Below are 24,342 nucleotides of genomic sequence, written 5' to 3'. Positions count from 1 at the left end.
CTGACTGAGGTGTTAAACTGAGCAATTCCTGGTGTCCAGGGGCAGGTTGATGTCTCCAACATAAATTCCCAATATTCTATCAGCAAAATGAGCAGCAGGCAGGAGGAACTCGCATGCCTGTCCATGGCCAAGCTCCAAACCCAAGGGATGTGGCACAGCCCAGTGATGAGCTACAGAAAGGTCCAAATTCTGATGAATCCCGAGTCCAGAGCTCCCTCCTGTCCCAGCAGCAGACCAGTGCCCAGCCTGAGGGGCAGAGGGGAGCCATGGGATGGCTCCTGCCAACTTCAAGGCCACCAAGCAGAGGACACAGCCTGGTCTAGGTGTGTATGAGGAGATTCCTGTGCAGGATCCAGACTCTTCCTCTGCCCTGTGTCACAGCAAGGGCTCTGTGTCACAGCAAGGACCCTGTGTCACAGCAAGGGCCATGTCCTGATGCTGGGTCCCGTGTCCGGGTGCTGCTGGCCTCGTGCTAATGCAGTTTGTAGTTATTGGAAACTGGGCTGGGAAGGAGCCGGCATCCTGTTTCTATGGAAATGTCCTGGAACAGCAAACGCCGGGAAGAGAAAAACAGAAGATGGGTGAGGGGGGAGCGGCCAGACAGGGATCTGTCTGAGGGGTTGGGATTTTGGGAGGAGGCAGCTCGGGGCTCCCGGCAGTGCCTTCTCTGCTCATTGTCCCAGAGAGGAGGGGGATGGCACATGGCTGCCAGGACATTGTCCCTTCGCACCTCCCTGTACCCCCCGCAGCTCCCAAACCCTCGGGGACCACCTCGACCCCGATGCGGGGACACCCCGGGGCTCACCCGGTCCCCGTGTCACCCCGTCCCCGCGCTCCTCGGGGCGCATCAGCTCCACCTCGGGGGGCCTGGGGGTCTCAACTGGGGGGGTGATCCCCGGGAGCTCTGCTTGTGTCTCTCCCCCCTTCCTAGCCGCGGGGCTGGGGTCCCGGTTCAGCCCCTCCCCAGGGTGGGCGGGTGGGCGGTCGGGGTCTCCCGGGCCCGCCCGTGTCCGGGGTTCCGGTGACTCGCGGATTGGCGGTGGCAGCGGCGGCTCCACCCCGGCGGGCGCGGCCGATCGGACCCGGTCCGGCCCCCCAGAACCGAGCGGAACGGAGCGGCCGGGCCCCCCCGGCAGAGCCCGGCGTTGCAGAGCGGAGAAGCGCGGCCATGGCGGCGGCCCCGGCGGGTAGGGCGGGCAGGGCAGGGCAGGGCGGGCCGGGCGCTGCGGGGACGGACCGGACCGGACCGGACCGATCCGGGCCGCACTAATGGGGTTCTCCCCCTTCTCCTCACAGAGGCGGAGACCCGGCAGCGGCTGCTGCGAACCGTCAAGAAGGAGGTGGGTGCGGGACCCCGCGGGGCAGCTCCGTGTCCCCCGCTCCCCCGTCCCATCCGCGGTGGGAGCGGCCCCGGCCTCCCCTGCCCGCAGCATCCCCGCTGCCTCCTGCCGCTGCTGCTGCAGCCGGTTTAACACTTTCCTCCCCAAAACAACCTTCCCTCCCCCCTCCCTTCCCAACCCCGGGCCGGAGCGTGGCTGCCGGTCTCCCGAGAGCATCCCTGCAGCTCCGGGGCTTTTATCCCCCTCTTCCCCGTCCTCTCTCTGCTGCAAAATCGCCTTTTGCTTCTGGCAGAGCCGCGCTCACAAGTTATGACTTTCCGGAGGGGAGGGGAAAAAAACCGGGGAGACTCCGGTGCTGCTCCTCACCTGGGGATGGGGGGTGAACCCCCCACACCCCGTGTCGGCCTCTCCGCAGGGTGGGGGGGAGGTGGAGGGGGCAGCGGGGGGAGCGGGACCCCGGCACCCACCGGGAAGATGGGGGATGTGCACGTGTTCGTGTGTCCAGAGCAAGGAGATGGCATCTTGCATCCCCATCTTGCATCCCCATCGTGCACCCCCTTGCCCTGTTCTCCCTCCTGGAGCATCTTTAACTCCCCGTTACTTTACACGGGGGTTTGGGCCCCTCCTGCCTGTGCAGAGTTTTTACAGCGTGCGCAGTGTTACCACGGCAGATCCAGGCTGGGAGCTGGAAGTCTGACAGCTCTGCCACGTCGTTGGTGTGTCGGTGGTGTGGGGGGTGGGCTGTGTGGCCGGCAGAGCCCCCCCATCCCTCTGTCTGCCCTGTCCGAAGTGTCTGAATGTCATGGGAGCCAGGAGCTGCTGTCATCTCCTGCCTCCGGTCTGTCCCCCCCGGGTCACCTCCCCTGGCATTTTGGAGGGTGTGATGTTTTGGTTTCTGGTTTTATGAGCAGCTCTGTGTCCATCTTACAGGCTCTGGAGAGTGGAATGTCCCTGCAGGGGACCCTCCAGGAGCAGGGGAAGAGGCCCCATGGGTGTTAGGGCCTAGGGAGGGTGATGGCGTGGGGTGTTTGGCTGCTCATCCAGACCATTTCCCACCTTTCATCCTCTGCCGGGTGTGGTGGTAGGGAATACTACTTGTTGCCTTGGCAACAGCTATTAAACCAGGGAAAAGGGGCTGACATTTCTTTGGCGTTGCTAAAGGGTAGAGCTGACATCTCGTTGTTGCCCTCTGTCTGTGAGCCCCTGCGTGGAGGGAGAGGAAAGAGCAGGCTGGGTGTGGAGTGGCAGGGCAGGCAGGGCTGTCCTGGGGCTGCTGCTGCTGGAACTGCTGGTCCAGAGGATGGGAGCTTCCTTCCGGAGCCTGCTGTGGCCTCTGCAGGCTGTCGCTGCACATCAGCATCTCCCGTGCTCAGCTCCTCTTCCTCTGCTCTTCCTCCAGGGGCTCTGTGCTGGAGAAAGTGCAGCGTGTGCCATGAAGGTTGTGATGTGCCCTTTGGGTGAAATCAACCTCTCTTGCCAGGGCTGGGTGAATGGAAGTACAGATGAAGAGTGCACTGAAGGGTGGGGAAAGCCCGTCTGCCCTGCTGAAATGCCCCCAGCCCCCCAGGGGCTGCCTGGTACCTCTCCAGCAGCTCCTCAGCAGGGGCTGTGCTGATGCAGAGCAGAGTTTGGGGGTTTTTTCCTGGTGGTCCCATCCCTCTGGTCTCTGCCTGGGGGGGGTGTGTGGAATGGGGGTCTTTGCCCACACTGGGGGCTTCCTCCAGGTTTCTGCCAGCTCAGAGCCTGCAGTGCCCTGGCCTGGTGAGGTGGGGGCACAGAGGGGGGGGTTCCACTGCAGACCCCTGCTGTCTGCTCTCCCACCTGGGCTTTGATCACCTGGGAGCCCCTCGGTGATGCAGTTAATTATTTACTAACAAACACCCCTGGAACTGGGAGCTGCTGGGATGCAGCCCCTGCCTGGGGCTCCCTGCTGACCAGGCCTGTTCTGCTCCTGCTGTTGTTTTTAATTCCTCTTTGGATTCAGGATAAGTCAGGAGCTTGTGCAGACTCCAAGGAGCAGCAGAGAGGGACAACTGCAGAAATCTTGGTGTGTGGTTTTTTTGGTTGGTTTGTTGGTTTGGGTTTTTTTGGTTTTTTTCCCCCAATCTCCTGTAATTTTTACCTTTCACAAACCTGTGTATTCTCATTTCATTGGGTCCTGCCTTGTTTTGCCTCAGCCAGGGCCCCTTGTGCTCTGCTGAGCCTGGGGACAGCTGTGGCTGATGCTCAGGTAGCCAGGGCACATCTGTCATCCTGGTGCAATAACTGAAGGAATCAAACACTGTGAAGACCAAGGTCTGATTAGAGGAGGTGGATAAACAGTAAATTAAAATTGCCCAGAGCACCACGGTGAACAAATGGGCTTCAATATTTGGCTGTTGCCATGGTTAATGCATTTTTATTTTTAAGAAGTCCTGCTCTGCAGTAGATTTACAGGTTGAAATGAGTTGTGCTGTCACCATCTTTTTTTTTTTTTCTCCCCCCCATATGGTCATAATGAATCAAACTAATCCTGAAAGCTGCAAAATTGACTGTTTGTCAGCAGACTGCAGGGGAAGGAGTGAAGGATGACTTTCTGAGGAATCCTATTTCCTGTTAGGCAGGATAAGAAATAACCAAATCCTCCCTGATATTTTTTTTTTTTTAGAGCATTAATGAGATGGAACAGAGGCTTCTTTAAAAAACCCCAAAGCCTGCAATATGCAGGTTTAAAAGGGTGTTGGATTCTCAACTAAAAATACTTGTGTGGCCCATGCTCCTCCTCTGCTTTTGCAAACTTCATTTTCTAAGAGAGGAGAACCCCAAGTTATGGTTCTGCTGCCTCCAGGTGATTGCACTGCACACAGGAATAGGTGGGGAAGCAGGTGCTGCCCATGCCTGGAAAACTGGTTGTGTGAAAAGCTGGTTGGAATATGAAAGTAAACACTTGTCTTGCTTATTCTTCTGCCACAACTTAGTTTATGTTTAACTTGCTGCTCAGCAAGTGGCTTGGAGTCTTTTGCTGGTCAATACTGACAAGTGCTGCACCTGGACTGAGCCTTGGCCTGTCCTTGGTGGGAGCTTTTCTGTAAAAGATTCCAAAACAAGATTTGTTGCTGTTGGCTGCTCGCTCACTGATGTCCCCCACAAAAAACTGGTAATTTTTGTGATAGCTTGGGTGGCTGTCACTCTGTAGCTGCTGAGTAATCCCATCATCACATTTGGTAGGGACAACAGGCACTCTCTTCCTCCCACTCTCCAAACCGAGTGCCCCTGCTGTGCAGCCTTGTTGGCTCCTTGGTGGCTGAGGATCAGTGGTAAAGAGAAGGTTTTTGCAGCTTGGGTTTGTTTTTCTGGAACGTGGCTGGGTGCCTCTAGTTCCAAAATATCAGATTGCTGGTGTCAAGGCCAGCTCTTTCATTCTGGATTGGCAGAAGATTGTAAATTAATTTAATGTTATTAGGATTTGAAAAATTAATGTTGATAGCTTTAAATGTTCTCAAGGCCAATTTGGAGGGGAAAAAAAAAAAAAAAAAAAAAAAAAAAGGCCTTTGTGCAGCTGTCAAAAGTGTTCAGGCAAAATGAAGATGAGGATGATAAGCTGGGTGGCTGTAATGAAAGCTGCTGTTTGCAGAGGGACCCTCTGATGTCTCTCAAGCACCCAGGTCAGCTTTTTTTCAAATGTTCCTGTATCAAAAGCAAACAGATGCTGCTTTAATGCAGCATTTCTCGACTGCCTGCATCGATCTCTCCTGTAAGGAGTGTTACTGGGCACTGGGGACCATTTTCTCTCCTTTTGAAGATAAAAGCAGTGGTGTGCAGAAGAGCTCTCATACTCCAGAACCCCCCCTGGTTTGATCTTTCATCCTCAGAGCAGGTTTTGTGCTGCTCTCCTCCTTCCTTCATCTCCCTTCCCGCAGGATGCTCCTTGCTCCCTGCTCAGCCTCTCCTCTCTGCTGCCAAAATGTCACCCTCTGCTCCTGCTGGCGTCCTGGCCGTTGCCATGGCAACTCCTGCTTTTCCCCAGATCCAGGACTTCAGAGCAGTTCAGGGCTGGGAACTTGTCCCTGGTTTCAGTGCAAATAGTGTCAGGTTTTGCCAGCTTTGCTAAGGGAATCCAGAGGGCTCCTCAGTGTCCTGTTCAGCAGAGGTTTTGTGGTGTGGTGGGTGCAGGACAGAGCAGGGTGAGGCTGGGGGATCAGGGACTGGGAACAAACAGAGAAATGACTGAAGTTTTCCCTGAAATGTTGCAGAGTCTTTATGGAGCATCCTGCAGCTCCCAGCAGCAGCCGTGCCAACAGATGGCAGAGCTTTGTGTTTGACAAGCACAACAGGAACAGAACCAGCTCTGACATGATCTGGAGTGATCCTTAAATTGGTGTTGTGTGGATGGATTTAGGGCCAAAACTTCCTGCCCTGGGAAGGAAGCCTGGTGCAAAATGCTGTCAGCAAATCCACATTGCTGGGATCATTCCCATTCCCCCCGGGGCACAACGCTGCGTTAGAACCCTTCACTCTAATGCCTTTTTTTTTTGTTGTTTCTTTTCCAGCAAACTGACTCAGTAATCAGAGTTTAAGTGCATTAACACCTCCCTCCTTACCCCCCAAGGTGACTCAGTTCCCCACTGTTCTGCTGCCTGGCCCAAAAACCCCACGTGGAGCTGGTGGGTGGGAGCCCAGGTGCAGCAGGAGGTGCTGTGGTTTATTTGCCAAGCCAGGATAAATAATTAAACCAGATTTTAGAGAAGCCAAAGGGCCCAGTTGGGAGGACTGGGATCTGTGTTTCTGGGGCAGCTGCCAAGCAGCTTTAAGGGCATGTGAAGGGTCTGGTGCCCTTAGGGCTGTCCCCATGCTGTCACCCCTGTGCTCTCTGGTGGGACACCAAAATACCTCTCCAGAATCCTTGAAGCCCCTGGCTATAGATAGCACAGGTACCCTGAAGCTGGCAGTATTCTAATTAGTGGGAATTATTTAATGGTCACCTCCTGACCCCTTAGGTGAGTGACAGAGTTTGGCTGCCACTCGTGATGGAGCTGGGGAAGTGCCTGGCAGCTGCTGTTGGAGCAGGGAGGGTTTTTGTTGCTGGAGAGATAGGAAACTCTGTCTTGTAGTGCTGAGCTTGATCCTGTGGGGTTTACAACCAAGTCTGCTAAAAAAAGGATGTTGTAGGTCTGCCAGCTGTAGCAACAAGATGGGCAAGAGGCAGGGGTTTGGTTTTCAAAGGAGCAGGACTGGTTTGTCCTGGTCCCAGAGGGGGTTGGAGCTGCTGTAATTCTTGGCTTGTTCCTCTGGTGGAAATGGCAGCTGGGACAGGGGTTGGTTTCTGAAGCTTTTATGGGAAAAATGGATTTTGGGATGAACCCTGGGATTTTGTCACAGAGAGAGTTAACCCTGTATCCCTCCCTGGGGGCTGCTGGGCAGGGAAGGGTTTGTCTCAGGTTGAATAGAAACGTGTTAGCTGTGATGGAGCTGGGGAGGTCAGCAAGGTGGAGAATGTGGAGCATCCCTGTCACCCCCTGTTCCCTGAGCAGGGGGCAACTTGTCCTCCAGCCAGAGCCAGGAGGAATTGTTGGGGAATATTCCCCTCGAGTTTACCTACAGCTAAATCATTAGTTGCTCTTTTAATTTCCTTTCCAAGAAAAGAAGAGCAAACATCTCATTTTCCACAGACTGCCTTTTGATAAAGAGTGGGCAGCTTCATTTGCTGAGCTTGTTCTGGCTGCAAAATGAGAATTAGCATGAAAATCCTGGGCTGCAGCAGAGCTGAGGCTGCTCAGAGCTCCTCTCTGCAGTGAGTTCTCCATCCCCACGGTGTCACGGGAGGGGACCTGGTGGCAGATGGCAGTGGCTGTGGTGTGGGGGACCCCAGATGGATGTGGAGGGACCGGGAGGCTCCTTTGGGACCTGCAGACCGTGGCATGGGAAGCCTGACAAGAGAGTTGGGTTTCTCTGGGCTGGATTTGTCCCAGAGATGCCAGCTGTGAATGTTGATGGGTGAGTGGGAAATTGCTCTGATTGCAAACTTTCTGGGTACAACACTTGTGTTCTGGGGCAGGGCTGGGGCTCCCTGTGGGGGCTGTCTGGTTATTGTCCAGCTGCTCCCCCTCTGCTCCCACCCCTCGTGCTGGGTGATGGCCCTTGCTGCAATTCCCCATCCATCTTTTAAGATATTTTTTGATTTATGTTGTCAATACAGCATGGTTTGGTTTTTTTTTCCCTTTTAATGTGTAATTTTCACTGAACTGCATCTCCTGGAAGGCTTTTTTTCCTGAGCCTTGCAAGCACAGGTTGTGTGTGTGGTGTTGGCACCACCATGCCTGGCCAGAGCCAGGGGGTGACCAGATGGTCCCTGCCCCACCAAAGCCCATCCCGTGGGAGGTGGGAGCCCAGACCTCGTGTCAGGGCAGCCAGAAAGGTGGCTGAGAAACACTTGGATGTCTTGCTTCTATTTGAACACACTCCTCATTTGAGCAGCAGGAAAAAAGTGTTGGTTGGGTGTCAGGAAATGAAGGGTTTGCTGCCCTGGCTTCAGCAGAGGTGTCCTGGGAAGGGACAAGTGCAGTTGTCCTCATGTCACTTCAGCTGAGGGGGGGTCCAGGCTCCCAGGACTGATGTGCACCCCCAGGCTTTGGGTGCTTTGCCCATTGCTGGAGAGGGGCAGTCAGCTGGGAGAGCTGGGGTGTCACAGGGAATCTGTCACATCCCCGTGGAATGGAAGAGCAGAGCAATGCAGTGAGAGCACTGCCCAGGAGGTTTGGTTACCCTGATTTAATGATATTTTATCTAAATGATGTTTGACTCCTGCACCTCATTCTCTGCTCCTGCTTTTCCTACTTGGACGTTTCTCAAAACCAAAGCAGCCCCTGGTTTTCTGCCTGGCTTTTTGAAATAGCTGCTGATGCTCAGCAGGCAGAGAGGCCTCGATTCTCCACCAGAGAGAGGGAGCTGGGGAGCAGGGGAGGTTTCCTTACAGACACCAAGCAAGCAGAACATCTCACCCCACTACAGCTCCCCCTGCTCTGGGGCTGCAATCCGAGGCTTTCTCTAAGTGTTCATCCCTTCAACAGGTGAAGCAGATCATGGAGGAGGCAGTGACAAGGAAGTTTGTGCACGAGGACAGCAGCCACATCATCTCCTTCTGTGGTGAGTCTGGGGGCTGCAGAGTGCTCCTTGGGCTTGGCTTCCCCTGCCTGGGGACCTGGGGGCTCCTTGGGGACACCCAGAGCTGCAGCTGAGGGACAGAGGATGAGCTGTTCTGGCAGCACTCTGAGTCCCTGAGGCCTCTGCTCTGCGCCTAAAATACACCGAGATGTGTCAGGAGGAGGAGGGATGCTGGCAGGCTCTGCAGTCACTTAGGAATGGACTAGAAATAATACCTTTTTTTTTTTTAATTCCCTCAAGAATCGATGCAACAGAAAGTCTGTCGAGTCCAAGTATTTCTTGGCTGTTGCAGGACAGGGATTTCCAGAATGTGAGTCTCCAGTGGAGAGGCTGGAGGCTGCTGGGGGATTTTAACTGGGGTTTGTGTCTCTGGCATCATGCAGGTTTCTGGCTTCCTTTCTGGCTGCTGTGCTTCTCCCTTAACCTGATCTTTTCACCTGGTGGTTTTTTCTTTTACCTACTGGTGTGACAACTTTGGAAACGTGGATGTATTCCAGAATGGATCCATCAGAATGTTGGCAAAGCATTTTCAAACTTTCCCCCCAAAAGAGCTGTTGGCTTTTGTCTGCCAGGAGGACTCAGGGCAAGGGATGTGGAGCTGAGATCCCAAGGATTTTGCTGCCTGCAGTGCACAGAGAGGGAGCAGCTCCTCCATTTACAAATAGCTGAAGGGCAGCTTGGGAATTTGGAGGCTGGGAAGAAGATGACAGAAGTGATGACAAGCAGCTTTTGAAGAGGCTGCTCCACGTGCAGCACTGTCACCACTGAGTGTAAGGCTGTAGCATCCACAGACACACAAAAAAAGGGGGGGAAAAAAAAAAAAAAAAAAAGAGAAAGGAGCTGTGTGGTCTCCATTTCTTCTTTGCCTTCTTCCTTTTCTCCTGGGCCATTCCATAAAGGACATGGCAGCTGCTGGGCTGGGGCCTCTGGGCCTTTGTGGAGCCAATGGCATCGAAAGAGCAGAACAGACTTCAGGGTGTGACTCATTCTCTGCTTGGCTGTGCAGCACGAGGCTTCCCAGCCTGGAATTATTTATATCCTCCTGTGACATGGAGCTGAGGCACCAAGGGCTCCTGGGTTCCTTCTGCCTTCTTGATGCTGCTGCTGCACGTTGCCTGCTGCTGCTGCTGCTCTCCTTGGGATGCTCTCAACCTCCCCTGAGCAGGGGGAGTTTATAAATCACCTCCTCCCCTGGCTGAGCAGCCCAGGGCTCTGGCAGCAAAGGGCAGCAGCCCCCCCAAGGCTGCTCTGCCTGCAAGGGAAGGGTTTGAGGGGACCAAACAGGAGTTGGCATCTGTCACACAGGCTGGGCTGGGAGTTGGTCCCACTGCCATGAGGCAGCCTGGGCTGACCGTGCAGAATCCCTGAATCATTTGGGTTGGAAAGGAGCTCTGAGGTCATCAAGTCCAACCCTTGATCCACCACCACCCTGATTACTCAGTGCCACATTCAGTCTCTTCTTAAAACCCTCCAGGGATGGAGAATCCACCCCCTCCCTGGGCAGCCCATCCCAATGCCTCAGCACCCTCTCTGGAAAGAATTTCTTCCCAATATCCAACCTGATCTCCCCTGGCAGAGCTTAAGCTCTGGTTTAGGTTGGATATTAGGAAAAAATGTTTAAGCCCATGGCCTCTTGTCTGACTGATATCTGCCTGGGAGTAGAGACCGTCTGCAAGTGATCCTTTGGGACAGGTAGGAACCCATCTCTGCATGGCAGGGCAGAGCTAATGAGCACATCTCAGCCCTGGGAGCTCTGGTGGTGATGGGTCTGCACAGATTGGCTTTTTAAATGCCTCCACAGAGCTGCTCAGCTGTAGCAAACCTTGTCTTCCCAGATGAGAGGCAAAGCATCACCTGCTGCAAGGCAGGCTCAGGCATGGCTGGCTCCAGCTCTGTGGCCTCAGTGGGGCAGGAGGGGTGGTGGGGCATCAGGAAGGTGCTTGTCAGCCCCAGATCAATAGCCTGCAGATCTCTGGGTCTCTGTAATTTTCCAGTGCTTTGATCAGCCTGTTTAATAAGCCTGTCTTTGACACCAGGCATCCATCCTCAGCCCTCCCAGGGGACTGGGGCAAACAGGAGCCTGTGTCTCTCTGCATCTTTCTGTGCAGGCACTGCCATCTCCTCACTGCCTGGCAGGAGGGGGCATCTGCCTGGGGCTCTCTGGGCTCTGCCTGGGGCTCTCTGGGGTCTGGGGAGTGCCAGGGGTGATGTGAGGCTGTGGTGAGGCTGTGGTGTTGCTGAGGTGATACTGGTGCTGTGGTGATGCTGTGGTGATGTTGTTGCTGTGGTGGTGATGTTGCTGTGGTGATGCTGTGGTGATGCTGTGGTAATGCTGTGATGATGCTGGTGCTGCGGTGATGCTGTGGTGATGCTGTGGTGATGCTGAGGTGATGCTGGTGCTGTGGTGATGCTGGTGCTGAAGTGATGCTGTGGTGATGTTGGTGCTGTGGTGATGCTGTGGTGATGCTGTGGTGATGTCTGTCTCTCTTGCAGCTGCAGTGGAATCCTGTGTCCTGCATGGCCTGAAGAGGAGGGCAGCAGGGTTCCTGCGCAGCAACAAGATAGCAGCTCTGTTTATGAAGGTGGGCAAGAGCTTCCCCCTGGCTGAGGAGCTCTGCAAGAAGGTGCAGGACCTGGAGCAGCTCATTGAGAACACGTGAGGCACTGGCACTGCTGGGGATGGCTTTGGGACACGGTGTCCAGAGGAACTGCTCTTCCAGCAGAACCGAGTCCTGCCCTGGGTTCTTGGTATCTGGAGTGAAGGGGTTGGTTTTCTAGGAGGCTGTGAGTTATGGCTGTGGTTTGGGATAGAATGGCCAAGTTCTTCCTGCCTCTGCCCCTTGTCTCATGCTTCATGGCCAGCCCAGCATGTTTGCTCCTGAGCTGTCAGAGTTTATGGACCAGTGCACTAAGCCAGCTGGAACCAGACTTGGTCTGCTCCACATGCAGGGCCTGAACCTGCAGTAATTCACCTTCTGCTTGAGGGTGGCTTAACTCAGCCTTGGCCAGGAACCAGGGAGATGAATGGAGCAGCTCCCTGGGGGCAGGAACCTTGATGCTGCCCTAGGACAAGCTGGTTTGCTCATCAATTGCTGTCCTTGGGCAGCAGGGAAGAGGTGTGGGGGTTGTTCTTAGGCTGCCTTAACGGTGGGATACTGCTTTGGTGAAGTCCATTTCCAGATGGAGACGTGGGTCTGCTGGAGCAGGGGGTGGAAGAGATGTGGGGAGCAACCTCCAGAGCCCTGTCCCCACATCCCTGGGTGTCCCACTGAAACCCCACCAGGTGCCCTGGGCTCCTGCAGTGCTCAGTGCTGAGCTGCTGACCTTGTTGTTTTTTCCCCTTCCACCTCTAAAGACGAAATCAAGCCCAGAGCATCCCAGAGAACACACGCAAGGTGCCCAAGCTGCCCAACCTCTCTCCTCAAGCCCTCAAACACCTCTGGATCCGCACAGCCCTCTTTGAGAAGGTCTTGGATAAAATCGTGCATTACTTGGTAGAAAACAGCAGGTGAGTGGCAGCACAGGACACCCATTTGTCCCTGCTGGAGGTGATGCTGGCTGGGCTGAAGTCCCTGGGTGGGAGAGGAGAGCAGTGGTGTCACTCAGGGCCCAGCATGGGGACTCTGAGTCCCTGCTGCTGGTGGCCACCAGGCACTCCCTAAAATAAAGAGAGGTCACACGTGCTCTGCTGACAGCTGGGTTGTTGGGGACAGCCTTGTCCTTGTCTTCTGGAAACTTCTTGCCCTCTCACCATCCAGCAGGGATGCTGAAGGACAAGGGCATTACAGTGACTTTAAATCACTGTCTCTATCACTCTGCAGTCCCAGGGGCTGAGATGCCCACAGCATTCTGCTCTCTTTATTTCTTCTAGTAAGTACTATGAGAAAGAAGCCCTCCTGATGGATCCTGTGGATGGGCCAATTCTTGCATCTTTATTAGGTAACACTTTCCTCTTACCCCACTGTGACCTCTTGCTTTCCAACCCCATGTTCCCAGTTTGGTGCTCGGGGATGGGAAATGCAGTTGTTTGCTTGTAAGAACTTCAGAAAAGTCACTAGCCCTGGGCAGGTAGCAGGTTATTGCTCAGGTAGGAGCTTGTTGCTCAGTGCCAGGGCCACTGGATCCCTCTGAATTCTTCGCTGCTTTTCCCTGCTGCAGCATCGTGTGCTGGGCACAGTGGGGCCCTGCTGGGGAGCACAGCCCCTGGCACAGCCCCCACGGCTTCCTCCTCTTTGTGGATTTATTTCCCTGCACAGTGGGGCCCTGTGCACTGGAGTACACCAAGATGAAGACTGCTGACCACTTCTGGACAGACCCCTCAGCTGATGAGCTGGTCCAGAGGCACCGGATCCACAGCTCCCACTGCCGCCAGGACTCCCCCACCAAGCGCCCAGCTCTCTGTGTGAGTGGGGACAGCAGGGACAGCCCTCACCCTGCTCCATGGGGTCACGCTGCCTGCTTTCTACCAGATGAGAGAAGGTAGAAAAGTGCAGTTACTCAGAGCCTTCTTCAAGCTCGAAGTGCTGGGAGGGTGAGATGGGGGCTGCGGGGCCAGCCCGGTGCTGTCCTTTGGGAATGGGCACAAAGCAGCTGGAGAGGCTGCTCTGTTTGCTGCAAACCTGCTCTGTTTGTTTGCTGCAGACCTGCTCTGTTTGCTGCAGACCTGCTCTGTTTGCTGCAAACCAAGCAGACTCCTGGGGCTGCCCTAAGTACAGGAGTCTGCTTGGCCAGAGCCAGGAATCCTCTTAGGGCACACAAAGGGGAAGATGTCCAAGGAGTGACTTTCTCAAGTGAGCTTTCAAGAGAAGCTTTTTGAGAGCCTCTCTGCTGACCTCACGTTTGTAGCTGGATCTCTTCCAGATTCAGAAGAGGCATTCCAGTGGCAGTATGGATGATCGGCCATCCCTGTCTGCCAGGGACTACGTGGAGTCCCTGCACCAGAATTCCCGAGCCACCCTCCTCTATGGGAAGAACAACGTCCTGGTGCAGCCGGTGAGAACCCTCCCAAATTCTGCTCTGACCCTGACACTGCTCCTGTCCCGGGTTGTTCTGCCCCTGTGCTCAGCTCTGGTGAGGCCACAGCTTGAGTCCTGTGTCCAGTTCTGGGCCCCTCAGCTCAGGAAGGAGCTTGAGGTGCTGGAGCAGGTCCAGAGAAGAGCAAGGAGGCTGTGAAGGGATCCAGCAGAATTCCTGTGAGGAAGGGCTGAGGGGGCTGGGGGTGTTGAGGCTGGAGAAGAGGAGGCTCAGGGGAGACCTCATCACTCTCTACAACTCCCTGAAAGGAGGTTGGAGCCAGGGGGGGGTTGGGCTCTGCTCCCAGGCAGATGTCAGTAAGACAGGAGGCCATGGGATTAAGAATTTTTTCCTAATATCCAACCTAAACCAGAGCTTAAGCTGTGCAAGGGGAGATCAGGTTGGATATTGGGAAGAAATTCTTTCCAGAGAGGGTGCTGAGGCATTGGGATGGGCTGCCCAGGGAGGGGGTGGATTCTCCATCCCTGGAGGGTTTTAAGAAGAGACTGAATGTGGCACTGAGTAACCAGGGTGGTGGTGGATCAAGGGTTGGACCTGAGGATCTCAGAGCTCCTTTCCAACCCAAATGATTCTGGGATTCTCTGCTGGACAAAAGCACCAGCCCATTTTTAATCTAGGAGGGCAGTGGCTGGGTTGTGTTTGAGGTGCTGGTGGGATGGGAAGGCTCTGGTTCTGAGTGCCAGGGGGTTCTGCTGGTGCTTCATGTTCTGGTGTCCTCCAGCCTCCTCTCACCTTCTCACACTCTTCTTTTGTTGCTTTTGTCTCAAGAGAGATGACATGGAGGCCATCCCGGGGTACCTGTCCCTCCACCAGACAGCAGACATCATGGCACTGAAGTGGACTCCCAATCAGCTGATGAATGGTTCTGTGGGTGACCTGGACTATGAGAAGAGGTGACTGGTTCTGTGTGTCCCCTGCCATGGGGCACTGGGGAAGCAAATGTCCCCCAGGGCCAGGGCTTGGATCTGGTGTCTGTGATTTTCCTAGCAGGGAGTTTTCCCACTGCCTGCAGAGCAAAACCATCATCCCTGAGTCTGTCATGGGGGGAGGTGGTGGGAGAGGAGGGGATGGGGATGGGGATGGGGATGGGGATGGGGATGGAATGGTGTCCACCTCTGGTGGGAAGGGCTCATCTTGGAGCATGAGCAGTTCCCAGGTGATGGCACCCAGGAACAGAGCCCTTTTTGCAGTGCTGTCTCTGCTCAGACTCCAGCTGATCCTCCAGGCAGGAGGAACTGAGAGTCCCTGGGATTTAAGGAAGTCCCTGGAGTTTTTTCCCCCTCAGGGGGCTGAGGTCTGCTTGGTTTTCTCAGCAGGGTGCATCACCATGCCCTGTGCCTGGGGTTGCCCTCAGAACCATAGCAGAGCATTAATCCTGGAAGCAATCCATCCTGCCAGCTCCCAGTTTGCTTGGGAAATGAAACAGAGCAAAGGAAACCCTTTTCCACCAGCAAACACTCCAGGAAAGCTGGGATGTTTAGGACACTGTGACCTGGAATGAAGATCTTCTTCAGCAAAAATCATTCTTGGTTTTGTTTATTCTCAGTTGTAGTTCTTTTGTTTGGTTGTTTTGTTCTGTTCACCTGTGTTCTTTCCATCTCCCACTTCATTGCCCATGTCTGGGAACCATGAGAGCAGGGGGAGACCCCATGGAGCTGGAGTGGCAGGGACAGTACCTGCTCCTTGATGGGTGCTGCTGGGACCTCATCCTTCCTGTAGCTTCCCCTGGTGCCAGCAGATGCTTTCCTGGAGCTCAGGAATTTCTCTCTCTCTCTCTCCCAGTGTGTACTGGGACTATGCCATGACCATTCGCCTGGAGGAGATTGTCTACCTGCACTGCCACCAGCAGGGTAAGGACTGGGGGTGCCTGCTGGTGTTTCCATCCTTGGATTTTTGGGGAGTCCCCACCTGATGCAGCTCCAGGGCAGATGTCCAGAGCTCTGGATGCTCACTGCTGGGGAGGTGCTTCCAGAAAAACCTTTGAACAGCTCCTGGCTGGGGAGCACTCCCTGCTCTGGGGGTGATCTCCAGGCAAAGCTCCTCCAGGGCTCCAGACCTAGGGAGGAATCCAAAGCAGGAAGAAATTCTTTCTTTTTTGCACCAGAAGGACAATTCCCTGAGCTTGTCTGTTGTCTGTGCTCCTGGCTGGTGATTTCCCTGGCTCATCTCTGCTCCTCTCTCTCTGTGGCTGGCAGTAGACAGCGGTGGGACGGTGGTCTTGGTGAGCCAGGATGGGATCCAGAGACCCCCACTGAGGTTCCCCAGGGGTGGACACCTCCTGCAGTTCCTGTCCTGCCTGGAAAATGGGCTCCTGCCCCATGGACAGCTGGATCCACCCCTCTGGTCCCAGCGGGGGAAGGTAGGAACCCCAAAACAGGGCTCATACCCCAGGGTCTCAGGGCAGAGCTGCTGGGGAGCACCCTCTGCCCCCACCTCGGGGTCCCCCTCCCAAAACCAAGAGGGAAAGTGAGTGGTTTGGGTTAGCTGAGGGTCCTGACCAGCTGCAACAGGGAGGTTTGGTTCTCCTGGCCATGCTGTGTGGAGGATCTGTTCTCCATCTCATGGAAACCTTGATCCAAAGGGCTGGATGGGCTGGTACCCCCTGGATGATTTGCATGGGCAGGAGCTGGGCAAGCAAGGCAGTGGCTGTGCTGGCCCAGGTGGTGGTGCAGGGGTGGCTGGTGAAGAGCAGGTCTTGTTCTGCCCCAGGGAAAGGTGTTTCCCAAGCTAAGGAAGCGAAGCCCTCAAGGCTCCTCCGAGTCTGCATCCGACAAGGAAGATGATGAAGCCACAGATTATGTGTTCAGGATAATCTACCCTGGGACACAGGCTGAGTTTGGTGAGTGCCTTGGCAGAGGGAATTTTGGGGTGGGGGCAGCAGGTCCTGACTGCCCAAACGGGCAGGAGACAAACTCTTCCACATCATCCCAGCAGGAAGGTTCATTCTGGTGCTGTTCCCTGGCTCACTTCTCAGCACCACAAGGCCCCAGGGCTGGTTCTTCTCTTGCTGTCACCGTGACAAGTGCCTTGTTAAATCCAGCTCTGTCCCTTCAAAGGAGAGGCTGGAGCACCCTGCTCCATGTCCCTCCCTCCTTGGCTCAGGGGACAAGGGGGAGGATGCTGCTGGATTCACCAGCCCAGAAATCTCTCAATATCTGGTTGTGAATCATCTGAGCAGCCAGGACACTTCAGCTGGGAAGTGGCTCTGCATTTGTCCTCACTCTTCTGTGGGATACCAAGAACAATTTTTTTATTATTATTTCTGGGAACATTGTAGGTGACTTTGTAAAGGGAAAAAGTGAGTGTGTAATAGGAGACTCCTGGAGTGCTTTTTGAAGAGCCATGAAATGTGATCAAAAGCTCATTCCTCTATTTTTGAGGCTAGGAGGGGGCAATCACATCTCCTGTGACTCCTCCATCCCATCACTTAGCATCATGCTTCCTTCTCCCCTGCCTTTAGCTGACTAACATGGTTCAGTGAGTCAGAGAAGAACCTGATGCTCAAATAACAGATAAAGATGTTTCTTTCTGTCCCTTCCTTTTGATCTGCCCCTTAAAGCTCCATGCTGGGGCCCAGATTTTCTGTGAAAGGGACTGCTGCATCAGCCAAGTCTGTGTGGTTCCTCTGGACCTTCCCAGAGGGGGTGGAAGGGCACCAGTCCTTCCTTTCCCTACAGATTGTTCCTTTCTCCCCTCTCATTTGTGCCCTTCTCCTCTCTCTGTGTCTCTAGTCACCATTAATGGTAATTTTCACCCATTCCTTGGGTCTGTGATCTCCATCCCTGCTGTGAGAGGGAAGATCAGGAGGACTCCAGCTGCAAGCAAGACAGTGGTGATCCCTAAATGGTTTCCAAGTCTTCCCATCACATCCCGACCTCCCCTTGCTGCCCTGGGGACCTCTTGGTGTCAGTGTAATGTGGCTCTCAGAGCTGGCTGGTGCTGCTCTTTGTCTCTCTTGTCACTTGACTACTCCTGCAGAGCTGTCCCCTGTCCCTGCTGAGCATCACTGACCCCCCAGCCCCTCTTGCTGGTGTCACTCATTCAATATCCCAAGCTGGGGGGCTGAGGAAACCTTCTCCTGGCTGGAAGTTGGAATTTCTGCCACAATCTGATGCCCAAGGGGGAACAAATAAATAAATAAGTTCTCCATGGATCTTTTTTCCCACTGTTCACCTCCACCAGGGCAGCCCTTTCCCAGGGGAGCAGCCACACAGCTTGGCTTGGGGACAGCTCAGCTTCAGGGCTCTGTGTCCCCATACCCTGGCTCTGGTTTGGTTGGTGGGTGACACCTGAGCAGGATGAGGCCCTGGCAGTGACACTTCTGAGCTTCAGCAGGGATTTAGCAAGTGACAACCTGACAAGCTGCTTGCTCCTGCTGTCCCTCTCAACCTCTCCATCAAAGCCTTGGTCTCCTGGCTGCTGGTTTGGGTGCTCCTGTCTTTCCCTCAATCCTGGATGGGATCCCAGTGTCTGAGGGGTGGGGGTTTCCCCTCCCAGTGACCCACTCAGCCTGGGACAGCAGCTGATTTCAGTTCCAGGTGTTCTCATCTGTCTGGCACTCTGGTGCAGCCCTTTTCTCCATCCTCTCTGGGCCAGCACTCAGCATCCAACAGGAGCTTGCTGAAGGCACTGCTGATGATTAGCAGATGGGTTTCTCTCTCTCTTTCATTGATGCTCTCTGTTTCCTCTCCTTCCTCCTGAGCTCCCTGGTGCTGTGGTCACCAGCTGTGGCTCCTACCTGGTTGCTGGAGTCTCCTTGGGAAGAGGGTGCTCTCATCCTGCTGTGGGGTGCTGCTAATCAAACCTCTCCCTTTTGTTGCCCTCCCCTGGCTCCCCCAGCTCCAGGCAGTGCTGATGTCCCTCTCTCTGCCCTCTCCCAGTGCCCCAGGACCTGATGGACACACCAGGTCCCAGCCTGCCCCCCATCTGGCAGCCCAGCACCCGCAAGTCCTCCTGCTCCTCCTGTTCCCAGAGTGGCTCCTCGGACAGTGGGGCACCCAATGGCTGCAGCCATGAGAGGTGGGACAGCATGGGAGACCCTGGGGGGGGCTGGGGGGTGACCCAGGGCCAGGCTGGTGCAGGGGGAGGGGGGGTCTGCATCCTCATGATGCTGGGTTGGGTGTCCAGGGACCATCTGCAGAGGGGACAGTGGGACATGTCCAGGTCCAGGTCCCTTGGTGCTCTGCTGGAGGTCAGAGCAGGGGCTGAGGGCACACCTGGGAGGGTTTGCTCTCCTGACATCCCCTCTGTGTCTCTTGGCAGAGCCCCACTGAAGCTCCTGTGTGACAACATGAAGTACCAGATCCTCTCCAGGGCCTTCTATGGCTGTGAGTACTTCTCCCGTCCTCCAGGATGCCATGAGCTGTCCTGGGAGCTGGGCTGGGAGTGGTGCTGAGGCAGCAGGGCAGTGGCCAGGGGTACTGGGACCAGTCTGCTGCAAGCAGGACCCCCGTGCTCAGGGTTGAGAGCAAACATCTGAACTCTGGTCCCTGGACCTCATCCCAGCAGTGCTGGTGGTAGAAGGTGATGAGATCCTGCCCTGTGCCAGTGGTCTCCTTGCTTGTGCTGCTCTGGGGGGCTTCAGAAGTTCTCCTGCAGGGGCCAGACCCATCAGAGCTGTCTCCTGCCCTTCATCCTCCTGGCTGCCTGGGTTTTCCCAGCTGAATGTTTGCTTCTGCCCACCCAGGGCTGGCTTATTGCAGACACCTCTCCACCGTCCGCACACACCTCTCTGCTCTGGTCCATCACAGCATCGTGTCCCCTGATGTCCCCTGCAGTGCCAGCTCGGGGCTGACTGTGGACATCTGGCAGAGATACCTGGAGGACAGCACGGTAGGGACAGCACCCTGGGGACACACCAGGGGGGGTGGTGGGCTGGGGGTGTCCGGGGCTGGGGTGTGAGTAAGGTGAAGGACACTGAGAAGAGAAGGCAGAGAGGTTCTGATCCCTGACTGATCCCTGACTGATCCCTGACTGATCCCTGACTCCTGGAAGCCAGAGGCTGCTCCCCTTGGCACTGCTGCCTGCACCAGTGTCCATCACCCCCAGCACTGGGGTCCTGAGGGGGTGTCCCAGCTCACTGCTAGGGCAGGAGGGACCAATTCTGCAGTCCTGACCTGCTGCCAGCACCCAGAGGCACAGCAGTGACCTTCAGGGGCTTGGGTGGGCCCAAAACATCCCAAAACATCCACCTGCAGCTGGACCTAAGCCCAGAGAAAGATGAGAGGAACCACCTGCCATGGGAGGGCAGAGAGTTTGTGGGTGATCAGCATCTGGGCAGCACTCAGGGTGCTGGAAGCTGGGCTGGGGCTGCCCTTGGGTCTGCCAGGCTGTGGTCCTGGCTGTGTTTCCAGGCTGATTCTCAGCTCTTCCCACAGAGCTATGAGGACCAGGAGCTGCTGCGGCTGATCTACTACGGGGGCATCCAGCACGAGCTCAGGAAGGCTGTTTGGCCCTTCCTGCTGGGCCATTACCAGTTTGGGATGACAGAGGCAGAGAGGAAAGAGGTTGGTGTGGGTGTGTTAAGTGTCCCCTGGGTATTTCACAGCTTGGAGTGTCCACCCTGTGAACCCCGTTGGGTTCTGTGCCCCCTTTGTACCACGGCTGGAGGTGGGAGAAAGACAGATAAGTAGGAAGTGATAGGAGCAAGGTTGGGGCTTCCCTGTGCAGCTGCTGGTGCTCAGTGCCCTGAAGGCAGCAAGGAGATGGATGGGAATCTTTCTGTCCTCATTTGTGCAAGGTCAGGCTGTGGCTGGTGCTGTGCAGATGGGTGACTTTATGGCCCATAGCTAATACAAGCAGCTCTGTGCAGGGCTGTTTGGGGGTTGCAGGAGGTGGTTTCCAGGCTCTTCCAGAGGCCTCAAGCTGCACCAGCAAAGGTTTAGATCGGATATTAGGAAAAACTTCATTGCTCAAAGAGTGCTCAGGCGTTGGACCAGGCAGTGCTGGAGCCACCATCCCCGGGAGGCGTTCAGGGTGTGATGCTTCAGGACACAGCTCAGTGGGCAAGGTGGTGTTGGGTTTGGTGGGATTTGAAGTCTTTCCCTCCCCACACGACTCTGAAGAGCCTCTTGTCCCTGAGCACTGCAGGCTGACCAGCAGACCCGCTCCTGCTACGAGCACACCATGGCTGAGTGGCTGGGCTGCGAGGCCATCGTGCGGCAGCGGGAGAAGGAGTCCCACGCAGCAGCCCTGGCCAAGTGCTCCTCTGGGGCCAGCCTGGATTCCCACATCCAGAGGATGATGCACAGGGATTCCACCATCAGCAATGAGGTGAGGGCCTCAGCTCCGGGTTGTCCTGCAGGAGGGATGGAGGGGAGGGATGCTGTGTGCTCACCCTGCCTGCCTGAGCTCTGCTCACTGCATCCCTGCCAGCTGGAGCTTTCCTTCCTCTTTCATCTGCTCTGTGTCTGTTCAGCAGGCATAGAATCACAGAAAGTGAGGGGTTGGAAGGGACATCAAAAGCTGATGGAGTCCAGAGCGGGGTGACCTGCAGGAGGTCACACAGGGACACCTCCAGGTGGGCTTTGTATGTCTCCAGGCAAGGAGACTCCAAACCCCCCTGAGCAGCCTGGGCCAGAGCCCTGCCACCCTCACAGTGACAAAATTCTTCCTGATATTTATATGACTCTAGTAACACCTGCAGCACAAGCCCAGTTTCTGTCCTGTGTGCTGCTGTCTGGTGATATCTCAGAGCTCTAACAAATTGGGTTTGGTTCTTGCAGCCACGGGGTCTGAGCAGCTCCTGGTCCCTGCCCCTCCTGGGGATGGTGGGCAGAGGGTGCCTGAGAGCCAGGGAGTGAGCAGGGGGGCAGCTGGGACCCCAGAACTCGTGTGTGGAGCCACATGTCCAAATGCAGACACACTCCCCAATCCTGTGAAATGTTCCTTGTGGGTGTTCTGGAGAAGAAAAGGTGCCCATTACCTCTGGGAAACAAGTCAGTGGGTTTCTTGTCTGCCTTTTCCATCAGTTCCTCAGCACATTAGCAGCACAGAAGGGATTTGATCCCCATCCCAAACCAAAGGGTGTGGAGGGAAAAGCCTTTTAAAGGAAAGGGAGTCCTGGGAACAGAGCACAGGGAGTGTTTCCATGTGGGCTTTGTCCTGGGAGGAGAACGGCTTGGAAGGGCAGAGCAGCACCTGACCTGGCACTGCCCCACCCAGAGTGAATGAGACCACCCCAAAAAGGGCCTGGAGACCCCACCAGTGTCCCCTGGGATGCTTTTGGAAAGACAGAAGCTCATTCCCAACCATGGAGGCTGCCTGTGTGCACAGGTGTAGGGAGGGCCCTGGGCATCCTTCCCATCCCCACAGCATCTCCACTCCAGTTCTCTTTTTTGTGCCCACATCTGCCTGTTCTGAGAGGGGAGTTGGCAGAGTTCATACACACAAAGGTTCCCCCTTTTTGCCATCCCAGCCTGACATTTCCTGTTGGAAAACGTTCCCATGGTAACGGGGGGAAAACTGTCACCCTTCCTCTCCCCATCAGAGCCCTGCCCAGCAAACACCCACGGCACAAGGGTGGGGAGAACTCTTGCTGAAAGTGTTTTCCTGCTGGTCTTGGTGGCCCCCAGGGGATCCCTGAGGCAGAGCAAAGCCCATCTCTTCCTTCTGTGTTTCAGCTGGAAGCCAGACAAGGGTGCTGTTGATTTTTCAAGGAGCTCCCTTGACTGAGTCTGGCTTGAAACATCAATGTTTGTCCTTTAAGAAAAGGAAAAAACCCATTAATGTGCTTGGAGGGATTGTTTTATAGTCTGTGACTTCATCCTTTATGTAAACTGAGAGGGGGTGAGCTGCCTTGCAGCCAAATTAGGACAGAGCTTTGTAGAACTTTGCACTCCAGGGAGGCAGCCTGACCTCTCTGAAGACCAGAAGAAAGGGATTCCTTCCAGACCCAAACATACAATGCTCAAACAACTGGGCTGGCCTGGAACTTTTGGTTTTTTGCCATCTTCTCCAGCAGTAAATGTCAGTGGCAGGCTGGGGCAGGGTGCTGCTCTGGGGGACAAACCTGCTGTGACAGGACCACCTTTCCTGGGTCAAGTATGAGAAGTCAGTGGGTGCATCATCTTCTTGCTCCTCACGTGCAGATGTGCCCAGCTCTGATAGCCCGGGGTGAGCCTCCCTCTGCTCCAGACACCACACTGCTTGCCTTTTCACTGCTTTTTCCCTCTCTCTTGCAGTCATCTCAGAGCTGCAGCTCTGGCAGACAGAATCACGCCCGGCTGCAGAGTGACTCCAGCTCCAGCACCCAGGTGAGCACCAGCACCTCGTCCCCTCCTGCTCCTCCAGGGCCACCCAGCAGCCCCACACAGCTCTGCCACCTCGGGCTGGTGAGCATCACGATTTTCTGGCAAAGAGAAGCAGTGTTAGGGGAGGCAAAGGGCTCAGCAAACAGCCCCTGGAGCTGCTCAGGGCAGAACTGCTCTCTGCTCAGCTTAATTTTCACCAACCTGCTCTGCCCAGGCTTGAGGGATCAACCCCCCTGTGGTCCTCACGCTTGGAGGCCCTTGGCTGCTCCATCTGTCAGTACCCATGTGTTTAACCAACCTGGGTAAATGACATTCTGCCCGACCTATCCCACTGGGTAAAAGCCATTTGGAGCGGGGACTGTGAGCTCTGAGCTGTGCAGAAAACCCATGCCAAAATCCAGGCTGTGCCTAGACATCCCCCCAGGAGCCTGGCTAAAATGAGACAGGGATGCTCGAGGCTGAAGGTGTGGAGGCAGAGCACTGCTGAGTTAAAATGCCTTCAGCACCTCTCAGCTTTCTTCTACTGCACATCCAGAGCAGCAGATTTTCCTCCCTGCTCCTGGGCACAGGGCCATTATGTCCTTGTGCCCAACAGTTTGCCCCAAACTTGGGGGTTTGCTCCCTCTTACGTGGCTCTGCTTGTGCTCTGCAGGTATTTGAGTCTGTTGATGAAGTGGAACAGGAGGGAGATGCTCAGCTGGAAGATGGCAAACCAAGCAAGGTCCCTAATGGGACGGTCCCCAATGGGACCTGTTCCCCTGATTCTGGCCACCCCTCTTCCCAGAACTTCTCCATCACATCAGGATTCTCCGAGCGCAGCTTCAGCAACGAGGACAGCACCCTGGAAACCAACAAATCCTCAGGAAGCTCTCAGGGAAAAGCTGGTGGCTCTGATGTCTCAGCCCCCCAGGACTCAGACAGTGCCCCGCTGGAGGAGAAGCTGCAGGGCCAGGACAGCTTGGAAGGGGAATTTCCCACCAGTGGCAGCGTGGACTTTGTTCCAGGGGCTGAGAGCTCAACGAGGGCTCACGAGTCCGTGGCCCTGACTGTGGTGGAGAGCTGGGCAGACAGTGAGGCTGAGAAGCAAAGCTTGGTAGAGAGTGAAGGTGCCCTCTCTGAGGAGCCCGAGATGGAGAGCTTGTACCCCCAGCTGGATTCTCTGCCTGTAGCTGACCTGACCAACACTGAAGCTTCTGCTGTCTCCTTGACGGGTGTCACCTACTCTGTAAGCATGCACTTGGTTCCTGAGTTGGTTTCCTCCTGAGTGTCTCCCTGTTTGCTGCAGGATTTGCCTGTGCTGATCACAGTCACAGACTGACAGGCTGGAGGAGACCTCATGGGTCATCTGGTCCAACTCTTCTCAGTAGTACTGTGGTTTATATGGGATGTCCCAGCACCCCCCTGAGCTGAGACTTTAAACAGTGTGAGGGAATCCACCACTTCCCCTGGGAGACCATTCCAGTGTCTGGATGTCCTCAGAGTGAAAGATTTCCCTTCAGCTGTGTGTTCAGGGACCCTGCACCTTCTCCTCTACCCTGTCGCGCCCTTGGCCTTGCAGCTTTCTTCTTTTTTTTTTT

At 55.4% G+C, this 24,342-nt stretch overlaps 1 protein-coding gene across 2 annotated transcripts in view; it reads left to right on the top strand.

Annotated features, from left to right (window-relative positions):
* The first annotated feature begins 1,070 nt into the window (after window positions 1-1,070).
* SGSM1 (small G protein signaling modulator 1) overlaps window positions 1,071-24,342 on the top strand; it is a 29,150-nt gene continuing 5,878 nt past the window's right edge. The window contains exons 1-20 of one of the 2 annotated variants that reach the window (XM_030460861.1): window positions 1,160-1,187; window positions 1,297-1,340; window positions 8,387-8,462; window positions 10,974-11,136; window positions 11,836-11,988; window positions 12,352-12,419; window positions 12,737-12,882; window positions 13,341-13,472; window positions 14,283-14,407; window positions 15,297-15,364; window positions 15,710-15,873; window positions 16,224-16,353; window positions 17,246-17,419; window positions 18,395-18,533; window positions 18,777-18,841; window positions 19,201-19,346; window positions 19,892-20,020; window positions 20,604-20,786; window positions 22,697-22,768; window positions 23,418-23,990. In XM_030460861.1, the coding sequence (XP_030316721.1) occupies window positions 1,169-1,187; window positions 1,297-1,340; window positions 8,387-8,462; window positions 10,974-11,136; window positions 11,836-11,988; window positions 12,352-12,419; window positions 12,737-12,882; window positions 13,341-13,472; window positions 14,283-14,407; window positions 15,297-15,364; window positions 15,710-15,873; window positions 16,224-16,353; window positions 17,246-17,419; window positions 18,395-18,533; window positions 18,777-18,841; window positions 19,201-19,346; window positions 19,892-20,020; window positions 20,604-20,786; window positions 22,697-22,768; window positions 23,418-23,990 (2,769 nt within the window). In that variant the 5' untranslated portion in view covers window positions 1,160-1,168. Of the gene's footprint in view, window positions 1,188-1,296; window positions 1,341-8,386; window positions 8,463-10,973; window positions 11,137-11,835; window positions 11,989-12,351; window positions 12,420-12,736; window positions 12,883-13,340; window positions 13,473-14,282; window positions 14,408-15,296; window positions 15,365-15,709; window positions 15,874-16,223; window positions 16,354-17,245; window positions 17,420-18,394; window positions 18,534-18,776; window positions 18,842-19,200; window positions 19,347-19,891; window positions 20,021-20,603; window positions 20,787-22,696; window positions 22,769-23,417; window positions 23,991-24,342 lie in introns of both variants that reach the window. The other variant, XM_030460862.1, reaches the window with a different exon arrangement.

This window comes from Calypte anna, chromosome 15 (assembly GCF_003957555.1).
Source record: "Calypte anna isolate BGI_N300 chromosome 15, bCalAnn1_v1.p, whole genome shotgun sequence".
NCBI lineage: Eukaryota > Metazoa > Chordata > Aves > Apodiformes > Trochilidae > Calypte > Calypte anna.
Note: the sequence above shows the minus strand (reverse complement) of the source record. Positions and strands in the feature narration are given on the sequence as shown.